Source organism: Cryptomeria japonica, chromosome 5, assembly GCF_030272615.1.
Source record: "Cryptomeria japonica chromosome 5, Sugi_1.0, whole genome shotgun sequence".
NCBI classification, from domain to species: Eukaryota; Viridiplantae; Streptophyta; class Pinopsida; order Cupressales; family Cupressaceae; genus Cryptomeria; species Cryptomeria japonica.
In genome coordinates this window covers 612,545,936-612,557,895 of record NC_081409.1, presented here as the reverse complement: position 1 = coordinate 612,557,895, position 11,960 = coordinate 612,545,936, and the positions used below count along the sequence as shown (strand labels likewise).

The 11,960-nt window shown below is 39.1% G+C and overlaps 1 protein-coding gene across 3 annotated transcripts in view; it reads left to right on the top strand.

The window, feature by feature from the left end:
* The first annotated feature begins 438 nt into the window (after positions 1–438).
* Positions 439–11,960, top strand: part of LOC131063748 (uncharacterized) — a 105,948-nt gene continuing 94,426 nt past the window's right edge. For all 3 annotated transcript variants that reach the window (XR_009111126.2, XM_057997651.2, XM_057997650.2), the window contains exon 1: positions 439–1,359. Coding sequence is in view for 2 of the 3 variants with exons in the window: in XM_057997651.2 (XP_057853634.1) it covers positions 566–1,359 (794 nt within the window). In the remaining variant the exon portion in view is untranslated. The remainder of the gene's footprint in view (positions 1,360–11,960) is intronic.

Genomic DNA, 11,960 nt, shown 5'->3' with positions numbered 1-11,960 from the left:
GTAGCAGATGTAGGCTCTGATACCATGAAGAAGTTGAGAAATACAACTTCAGAGATTCCAAGAACACCTACAAGCAAAATACCTGTCATAAGAGAAAAATGAAGGCAAAGAACAATAATAGCTCTGAATTTTTTTATAACATTCAGAAAGACAATAAATAAAAAGTACAATACAATTCTTATAAAAGAAGAATTTGTAACTTAAAGAAACCTTAAAGAAATAAAGTATATTTAATAATTACCTTATGATATTATTAAATACCTAAATTTAATTTAAGGGTAGAATATAATAAACTAATAATTAAATAAATAATTATTACCCAATACATGAAAACACTAATATAATTATTATTTAATTTATCTTAAACCTACTTTACCTTCTATTAAGATAAAATACGTAAACCCTTGAAAAAAGACTTTTACTTTGTGGAAGCCAGCTCCTACGTACCAACCTTTTTTGCATCCTTTATTTTGGAAATGACCTTCACATGAACAAAGCGCCATCTTAGTTACTCTGAAAGCCGTCACCTCTGAAACGTCCTGCAACTAAAGTTTTGCTCTACTGTATGTGTAACTGTTTCTTTATCAAAACCCCAAGACAACAAATTTCAGTTTCATCAATAGGTTTCAGAGTAGTTGTCAATCTCTGCAGAATCGGACGAGCCATGCCGAGGCTTACCAGGGAAAAAAAAGACGCGCGGAAAGCCAAAGCAGACGCCTTGAAAGCGTCAGAGACGAGCAACACTGGTAATAATAATAATGCTCCTCCTGCTTCGAATTGCGCTCCATGCGGCACAAGCTCTGGTATTGTATCGGCAGGAGGACAAACGAGGGTTTTAACGGCGGGAAAAAGCGAACAGGAAAATGCGACTCAAAGTAATGCTTCTGCAGCGGTGCAGGATAAGAGAGCTGAAAAGAGTACGGCTGAAATTGTAAAGGAGAGATCAGATGGCGGAGAAAGGGGGCCGGGAGAAAACAAACACCAAAAGGTAAATGAAATTAATGCTTCTACAGTGGTGCAGGATAAGAGAGCTGAAAAGATCAGGGCTGATATTGCCAAGGAGAGATCAGGTGGTGGAGAAAGGGGGCCTTCGCATAAGTCTGGCGAAGAAGAGGCCGTAAACTTGCGGCCGTCGCAGCTGGAGTCGAGGCAGAAACAAAGGGACGACCGTTCGAGCTTCGCTGGGAACAAGGGTTTCAGACAGGATTATAATGGCAGAAATTCGAGTGCATCGCAGAATTATGAAGGATATAATTCTAGACAAGGTGGGCAACATGGGTATAATGACAACCGGTGGAGAGGTCGAGGAGGAGATAATGAAGGTGACAGCGGACGCATCAATGCCCTTGGAAGACTCTTGTAAGGGTTTTTCATTTGTAATTTTTTGTTTCGTTTTGTTTTTAGAATCATTGGCTCTTATTTTATTCTGCATTTAGTGAAATGGTTCTATTAGACGGATGCATGTATGCCTGTATCCTTAGACTTCTCTTTTCTCTATGATTTGGGCTTTCTTCCCCACGAGTGAGGGGTTTTCATTGCGTTAAATTAAAAAAAGCGATGGTAGTTGCTCGAGTGTTTGATGCCAAATTTTACTCAATTGGTCCATGTTTCACGTCCCTTGGGTTCTATGTCGGGGCCTTGCTTTGGAAATTAGTATGCTTTTCTTCGCAATTGAAACTGCCCTTCGATTTGATTATGTATCCTCCTGATCCCGGGGTATCTTCCGAGTTTAAATTTTTTTTGCTGAGCGTAACTAGGTGGTTCTCTTAGATTTGACTCTGTAGCTTTCTGGTTCTGGGGTTTCTGATTATCCGTGTTTTTACAGAAATCATGGGGCCCTAGCTCGGCCCCGGACTCTTCTGGGGACGGGCAGTTAAGCATTTCGATGTGCCTACAAATTTAACCATATTATCAATGGGGAGTCCATTGGGTAGTAGGCTGTTCCACCAAGTTTACTCTCTTTGAACTTGTCTATGGGCTGGAAGCTAGCTTACTTATCAACTTCATCGTCCACAATCTTCGAACAACGCTCTTTTTGAGGCTAATAGATGACAACTCCATCAAGCAAAGGCTTGAAGAATCAGACAAGTTAGACGAAGCCAGACAACTTGCGGAACATCATTTGTTGATAGAAAGAAGATGGCAAAAGGCTTGGCATGACCACAATATCAAATCCAAACAATTTCAGGTTGATGATGTGGTGCTTTTATATGATAGCAAGTTTAAGAAACAAGGAAAATTGAAGGTCTGGCGGCTCGGGCCCTATCTAATCAATGACATTTTGGATTCTGGTGGAATCGGACTAAGAAGATTAGAGGGAACAATTCTACAATGTTATGTTATGGAGTCCGACTTAAACACTATCATACCAATCTAGAGTAGTGTTGGCTTGAGGACAAGTCAACATTTTGAAAGAGCTTGCAGAGCCACAAACCGAAGAGACATCATGTAGAATAGGAGCAGCATTAATGAGTCATGTCTCGTTAGATGGATATTTGTAATAGATAAGATGCAAAGAGATAGATATTGAGAATAGAGAAAAAGTGTGTGTGTGTGTGTGGAGATACAGGGATAAAGCAAAGGGGGAATAACCTATACAAATGTACATAAATGATCTTTGATAACAAATATACTGGAGTTCCATATGTGATGTGTTATGACTTATGAATGTTGCATGGTTCAGTGTTTTGTTAACTAGTTAAGGTACAGTTTGAATTAACTCCTTGTTCTCTTTGTATAATCGAGTTTGAGGTATAAAATACAAAAATTACACGAGGCTCAGAATTTTGGTTTGTGTTTCCCCCTTTTTCTTGTTAACAATAAGGACTTCTTATGTTTTGTACTTTGAATGAACTGAATTATGTCCATTTCTGGTAGACAACACTTACTGAGGCTTTCTTTGTTAATGTTTGAGTGGGCCTTTAATCTTAAATTTTTACGAATCCTAGTATTGGTTTGGGTAAAAGGAAAATTCAAGGTTGGGTACATTTTGGGTTTCTTCATTCAAAAACATATAAAAATTATAAATATATACATATTTACAACCCAATAAGAAAAGCAAACATATTTTTTTATTTTATTTCATATAGTAGTATATATTAACTTGATACAATATTAATAAAATCAATATGTAATAGAATAATAGATTAAAAGTTACTTTTTTATTAATAAATAAATAACTAAATAAAGTTTCTATTTTGCCATTGTTATCTCCACATATCCACCATGGTATATGAACCTAAGTTACACCAAGTTTTTGGGACAGAGGGACATGTTTCCAAGATGGTTTTCTGGAAGGTCATTTTTTATGGGACAGTAGGGGATGGCTATTAAAAAACAAGAAAACATAAAATAATAAGGAAATTTCAAATATTTATATGATGGCATTGATAAGGCATTCATTACATACTTTATATAACCTTGATACATAATATCAGACCTGAACTGAGATTTCGCATGATATTGAACAAACAAATTAACAAAGTTTAATTTCTTTCATTGTCAATGTGCATATAAATTATATAAAAATTACAACAAAATGCCCAAAGGTTGCAAATTTCAACTACAAGATGACAAAAACATAGAAAATATTAAATGTCATTGCCCCTAATTGGCATTTAGTAACATTCCATCAATATTGGAGCTCTAGTTTGAGTCACTGTCATTGTGAGTGGCTACCTCATCCAATGGAATCCCAACCAATCACTCTTGTGCCTCATCAACTTGTGTGGCATCTTTGGGTTCAACATCTGTAATGTGCCTTTTTTGTAAACGCCCGAGTTTTTGCCCTAAAATCACAATTCCAAGAAACTTTCCTACTAGGATTAGAACATAAACTTAAGCATAAGATATCTCTAATTTATTGGGGAAATTCAATCATAGGGAAGCTAGGATAAGGTGACTTGATAGGGTGCCCTAGGGATCCTCTACCCTAGGCCCAAGAGCAGATATACCATCCCTCTTGGCCTCGTGGCCCATGCCATCCATATGAGGTGATGTACCTAGTGAGGTGTTCTATAACCATTCCCCTTAATCTGCTACTTTTATTCTACTTCCTATGATTGAACATTCTTGATTAATTCATCCACCATGATAGAGAGCATGAGGAGCATTCACAATAGGGTACCCTGAAAGTCCATCCTTTCTAAGCCCACAGGCAGTACCTTTTGTACCCCTTTGGCCCCATGGGACTCCCCAGTCTTATACCATGAGGTGGCATACCTAGAAGATGACCCCATCACCGTTCCCCTACTTGTAATTTCCCACTCTCTCCAACATGGTTGGTTACATTCAGAACACATGAAGATGTCCAGTATTATGCACACATTCTACATAAACAACAACAAGATATTAATTAATTTTCTCTGTGATATACATACGGTCATAAACATATAGCCTATTATAAGCAGTCCTAAACGGTCAGGTATATATTATAGACAGTCATGTATATTCTAAACAGTTATAACCAACAACATATTATCAATTATCGATGAGCAGATAACATTCATCATGCTGTGCATAAAGAACTCTGTAATGTCTCCGAAGGGGACCCTCTTATATTCTGTCCTAGAATCATAATTTTAGTACATAGATAGAACAATAGAAGGGCATTTATGTCAAATAAAGCTTAGTCTGGAACCTACACTGTCATTATGTTGTATTGCATTATCAATGATATTGTCAGCATTATATTATATTAAGAGCCTTATACTATATCATATATTAACAGCATTATACTATATCATATTACATTTATATTATACTAATGTATTATATTATATTATTCTTATTATTAACAGCATCCTATCACAGTACCATATTATATTTATCTTATTAACCATATTTAATTATCATAACCTTATCAATATTAATAAGACCATATTTTATTATTATTGTTAGTTGGGTTGTTAATACTTATACCTAAATTAGTAATGCACTGCCCTATATACTTATCACTGTCCCAATGACCATAGTGTGCTGTTTCTAACAGTCAGTTTGACTGCTGTCTTTTTCCTGCTGTATTCCCTTGCTCTACGTGTGAGTCCCTATCCCATATACCCCCCGTGCCTTCTTATAATGATTTGCTGGGTTTTAAATTGGTGCGTTGCTGGTGAGGGGCTGCAATGGGAAGGACGTGACTCCTTCCATTTCAAATGATGCCTTTGTCTACTTTGCTATCGTATATCGATAGCCTTATTAATTAATACCTTGGTGTAGATCGATGCTAGTTGTTTTAATTAAATTGCTGCTCTTTAATAATATATATGTTTAGATTTGGAACCCATCATATGTGTTCAATGTCTGCAGACTATCTTCATAGTAAAATCCCGTATTAATTATAATAAGGGAGTATAACATCAGTTAGCAATATTAAGTATATAAATCATGTTTATAATATAATATTAATTTATTTTTAAATATATCAAGAATATTATTAATAATAAATATTAATTAATTAATAATATTTAATAAATAAATAAATGTTAAATAATCATTTGTTGATAATAAAAATTGTTTCATTTAAGATATATATACACAATGATCAAGGAGGGGACATGACAAACTCATACCCCAAAACCATAAGCATATTCGAACTGCTGTATATTTAGTTACTAACATTCGATCTGATTCCATTCCATGGTTACATATATTCCCCTTTACAAATCTGCTGATAAATATTATACTCAGAATTCTGCATTTTAGGATGGCATACCATATCCTTCTTTCTGCTCTAAAATGGAATCCCTTCCACTCTCCTTCTCAAATAAAACCTTCTCCCCCTTCTTATTACTTCCAATGTGAGGGACAGTCATGCCCCTTCATTATGCTTTCCCTTTGCAATGGTCACAACCTTTCACAATTATCACTTCTTCATAATGTCACAACCTTTCATCATTTCTATCCTTAAAAGCCTGTTTTCTAGCATTAACCTGTCTAAAGTTTCAAGATAATCAGGAGGTAGACCATCCCTTCCACTAAAATCCCAACCACCGACATGCTCTGAAGCCCACTTGGCCAAACAATCAGCCATTCTATTCCACTCCCTAGGAATATGACAAAAGGAGACAAATTCCAATGTATTACACAGTTGTAAAATCTGTCTGACCACAGAAGCTAATTGCCAACTCACATCATCCAAATTTTGTTTGTTCAACATGTCCACAACAATCTGAGAATCCGACTCACAAATAATCTTCCTCCATCCTAAAGATCAGCCTCACTCAACAACAATCTTAATAGCTAGGGCCTCCATAAGATTGTTAGAGTGCTGCCCAATATAAATAGAGAAGAAAAAAACTGCACAACCATCATCACCTCTACCCATACCTCCAATACCTGCATGTCCAGGATTCCCACGAGAAGAGCCAGCTGTATTAATTTTTAAGATTCCCACAGGAGGGGGAATCCACCTTCCATCTTGTTGGTGTCTGTTTTATCATCTACCAAACATTAGGATAGGATACCCGAAGGCATTCTATCCTCTCTTGAAAAATCACTACTGATTCCAAGGTCTATATGTGCGAACAAGCGACTTTAGTGGAATAGCTTCTTGGGTAGTGTATGCTGAAAATTTCAAGGGGGACATACGTTTAACAACTATCTTGAACAACTGGACTTAGATGGATTTGGCAATTTTAGGCTCTTCTTCTTTTTTTGGATTTTTTGGGGATTTAGACTTTCAAAAAAGGGGAAAAGAGATAGGGTTAAGAAGGCTAGTCTACTCCTACGAATTCTAGAGACGGTATCAACTGGGTGCTCTCGAGAAACCAAACTTCGCTTCGCCACACTAGGGACAACTACACAAAGCTGGTGCAATCTTCAATGGGTTGTGCTTATGATCGAGATGTCGGGATGCACAGAGGATGGGCTCAGACTAACTTTGCACGGTAAAATGGAAATCATCCATTTACCAAAAGTATGAGCGGAGATACACCATCAATCGACACTTATCAAATCCTTCGTTCAAATTAACAACAATGAAAGCAAATCTAAATTAATTTTAATTAAGTGTTGAGGAAATTGAAACCATGCAAATAATTCAAATAATAGGGATTACAAAGCAAGCGCACATTCAATATATTATTTGGAAATGACCTTACGCAACAATACATCAAAAACCTCACACTCTCCAAATGAGAGGAGGCAACCTTATATAGTTTTTCAAAATAAATGAATGGCCGAGATCAAACAGTGATCAACGACCAAGATTGAAAGTCATAAACCCTAATTAGGGTTTCCCAAAATACTATTAGCTCAAATGAATAAGAGGGTGACACGTGGCACAACTACTAATCTCATTGAGGTGAGTGTCCACTTTCCTCTTTTAGAGATTCGACGTATTTGGACACAATGAGCTTGACCTCCTCCATGGTGACACTTGGCAAACTGCCAATCTGGAAGTCAATGATGTCCACATCATCGGTACAGGTAGCGAGGATGCTCTCCCACTCAACCGCTTGGGCAAGAAAATTTTCATCGATGAAGAGAAAATTTGCAATTTTCGAGAGATCGCCTTTGTCAATCATCCCTGAATCCTTGAAGAAGTTTGACTGAATCCTGGCTCTCAGGTTTTCTGCCTGCAAATGTTTCTCCCTTATGCTTTCCTTCTCCCAGATCTCTGACGCCACATGAAATACCTTGCTCAGGATCTCTCTTAACACTTTCCTCTGTCTCAAAGCACTTGGTCTCAGATTTCTTCAGAACTTCAATCTGAGTGACCAAGGCATAGTACCATGTGCTAAAGTCATACCTGTCTTTGGCCTGTATGATACTTGCATCCACTAGGCTTCTCTTCGACAAGCCTCGGATAACCTTCAGATGTGGGAGTATTTCATTCTGAATTACATCCACATCCTCCCAATTGGTGGCTAGATCCTGGATACGATTGATCAGTGAAGAGGCTGATTCATGTGTTGATACTAAATTCTCTACCAGTATGTCAGCACGCGCCGAAGCGTCTGAAATCCACTCCTTTGCTTGAGTGTACGAGCCCTTCATATCATCATAATCCTTCATCGATCCTTGTTGAAGAGGCTGTGGCGGAGTAACCGAGATCTCACGGTTGAGTGGTCTGGTAAGATGGAGAACGTACTTTCTCCACTGTTGCTTCTCTTCTTCAACCTTCGTCCTCTTTTCTTTTTCATGGGCTAGACTTGCCTTCAGAGTGTTGCAAGAGTCATCAAGATACTACACCTCTTGGTCCTGGGTGGGCTTACGCAACTCTATGGTGGTAATCTTGTAATCATCCGCGACGACATTGTCCCTAGTCTTTCCTTCTTTGGGCATCGCTATCTGGACTGTCCTAAACCCTGCACTGTCTCTCTGAATTAGAGAAAACTTTCTGGCGGGCTTGGGTGGTTTAGTTATAGTGGGCTCATTCACCCTCTCCAGAAATGCTGCAGTGACCTCTTCGGAACAGGCCTCCTTGGGGACCTTGGCCTTTATTCTTTCCCTCAGCCAATCCGGAATGGTTGATTGCTCTATAGTATTCCAGTCAAACTCATCATCTGCCTCTCTTGGATTTGCTGGTATGCCATCCAAGATGACTGTAGGTGCTTCAACTTGCTCTCTGTTTGGACTTTGGATGACCTCTTCCACTATTTCCCTAACCGGATGAGAAGACACTCTCACTTCATCATCAATCATGCAGATGTTCATCTCTTGCTCCCCAATTGCATTCTGATCGGGCACAATGGAAGCGACACTCAGGATGGAGTGGCCTTCGCTGGACTCCCTTCTTTCACCTACAACCCTTTTCCCTGTGACCTTTGTGGAGCTTCCAACCAACTCCTTTCTCTTTCGAGACCCAACACTTTCTGGATTTCGGGCATCACTGGCAGAGGTACAAGGATTGATGGACAGAGTATCATCTACTCCCATCAATTCGTAGGTCAAGGTCACACCTTTGGCCTTTAACTACCTTGTCTTTTCAGACGTCCACCACCTCAAATACTCAACCACCGACCTCATGAGGTCTGCTAGATCTGACTTCTCCCCATCTGTCCACTCTATTAAAACTAGGGGTTCATTTTTCATCTTTTCAAAGCCTGGCTGTTGAAGCTCTAGGCTTTCCTCCACTTGATCGACAACTCTAAATACCTCTGTTGCTCTCACCATGCTCAAAGGAATTCTCGACCAAAATCTCTTCCTGATCTCGAAGCTATCGGCTGCATTAGCCCGATAATCTTCTAGGTCTGGTCTGTGCTCAAATGCCGTTCCTTCGACCTTCTTTATCCTGTGGAATGGATTGAAATTCCTTCTTGCCTTATATTGATAGAGGGGATACCAGGCTAGCTCCTTCTCAGTGGTCGCAACAACTTGTGATGATGGACATGTTTCCAGCCCATTGCCAATTGTAAGTGAGGATGTTCTTGCCTTCTTTTGCTTATCCCTTTGAATCACTATATACTCCTCCAATTGTCTTACAACCTCGAGCAACACCACTCGGTTGGTAGGGTAAGTTGGAAGCTTGTTTGGAGGTCCAGAGAATCCCTGAATTCGGAGGTAAGTGAACTTTGGATATTGGATGTACCAATATCCGAACTGACTGATGAAGTCCATAGACTCTTGAGAGAGTCTCTGGTGCAGCCCACCTTGCAATGTCCGAGTGATGTGCATAAGGAAAGTATCTTTCACTCTTTTGAAATGGAATTTCTCTTCCATGTGGAGCTGGGGATAGCAATCATACACTGGAAACTGGTTCTCCTTGTTCCCTACTTCTCCTCTACAAGTGAGACCTCTGTATCTGTAGGTCCTGGCCAAGGAATAAAACAAGTAAGAACTCATGAAGAAAGTCCTATTCGTCTCTAGGTTCCACAGCTGGTTGTTGTTGATGTGTTTTTTGTACACATGTGAACACAAAATAAAATAGCTAAAAGTACCTTATCCTCTCTTGAACAAAGTTTCCCGACTGCTGAAGATCTTGCCGGAGGATCAGTCGGAGTAACTCCAAGGTTCTTGTATGTAGGATCTCTACGTGTGGATAAGCTCTTTGCGGTACGATGTGATTTTGCTGGAATGACAAGGGGACTTAAATTCGACGACTTGAACGTCTGATTTGCTTTGGATATTGCTGGAACATGAGTTTAACTGGTCCTAGATTTTGAAAAAAAAGGAAAAAGGAGAAGGGTTGAAACGAGATCTATTTCTAATACTAAGAATGTAAGAGTAATGAATGACCTTTGATGAAATTCTAACTAAGTCTTGTTTCGACATCCCAGGACCAGCTCCTCAAGGTTTGTGCAATATTCTGAGGAAAGCTTTATGATGTTCAGATCACCGCTACAAGCATGGACACCATCAGGCTGATGCATATCAATGAAGAAGCGACAATTAAAGTTAAGCTTAAGCTGAATGATTCCAATTGACTACACAAGGCAAGTCTGCAATCAACAAACTGCTTGTAGTATGGATATACAAATTTCACCATCGATCATACACATTTCTTACACTCATCTAATAACATGAAATCAAATTTGAGAAGTATAAAGACCATGCAAATTGTTGAATCGACCCATAGAATTCACCATTTCTTCAATGAAGTTTACAAGTCCTTTACAACAACATCTTGGCAACAATCTTTGCCTTCTCTTTCTACTCTACTCTAACTATTTCCTACTCTCAGACTATTCACTACTATCTATTCTCTATTAACCAACTATTCACCCACTATCAACTATTAACCTTTACAAATGAGAAGCCAAAGCTTATATACAGAAACCCTTTACAAATAGACGACTCTGATTGATTTAGAATCAATGGCTAGGATTACAAGATGGAAACCCTAATTAGGGTTTGTTACAACCAACTTCCTCTAGCCAATGAGAAAATTACATTTCAGGAGTGAGGACCAATAGGAAGCAGGGGTGGGTGCCTCGAAGTTTGTGCCATCCCCGATGAGTCAGGTACATTGAATCTGGACACACTGAGGTGGACCAATCCAACTGGAGGAATGATGACTGGGATGCCACCTTGTTTGACACTTGTAACTTGGTTGATGTTCAATTTGATGATGCTGAGAAGTTAACTTTAATTAACTCTTCTTCAACGAATCCTTGCTTTGACCTTGGACCGGAGGAGGTCGTCCTTGATGATGCTGGACTGGAAGAGGTCGTCCTTGATGATGTTGGACTGGTTTTCTTGATCTGCAAAATAAACCAAAGGGTGATTAAGTACATATGACATGTTCACTTCAACAAAACATTTTCACCTTAAATCATCAACAAGAAGACTTTAAAATAAAGTTTGCTCAAAATCCTTCCCAAGGACAGGCCCTATAAGAATTTCACCCTGGACCCTTTGGAAGGGTCAGGAGTGAAATTTGCATTCCTGGCCAATTTAGACCTTTTTTCAACATTACTTCACAACCAGCTTTTCGCCTGGCCCAAACAAGGTGAAAAATAGGAGTTTCAAAAGATTTCGCTCTGGACCCTCTGGAAGGGTCAGGAGCGAATTTTGTATTCCAGGATGATTCTATCACTTGTTTACTCCAAAACTCCTCCCAAGGCAAACATATGATAGTTTTCCTTCCTCCAGAGCCCAGGGATCCATGCCTTGACCTTTATCATGAGCAAGTTAGGTGAAATTTAGAATTTCGCTCTGGACCCTTTGGAAGGGTCAGGAGCGAAATTCATTCTTGGCTCAAAATCCTTACCTCTTGGACCCAAAAACTTACTCAAATGCATGATTGTGGCAATCTCCAAGTCCAATCCTCCTTGACCACTATCTTGGCTTAGCTCAAACTTGAGGGAAAAAAGGACATTTTGTGAATTTTGCCCTGGACCCTTTGGAAGGGTTAGGAGCGAAATTCAAGTCTTAGGCTTGATTCTTCATCTCCTTCACTTCACTTCATCTTGCAAGGCAGAGTAACACCATTCCATCCTCAACCACGCCCTAGGAATCAAAGTCCTGGCCTCATACAAGGGAAAAAAAACAGTTGATTTGAAGAATTTTGCTCTGGA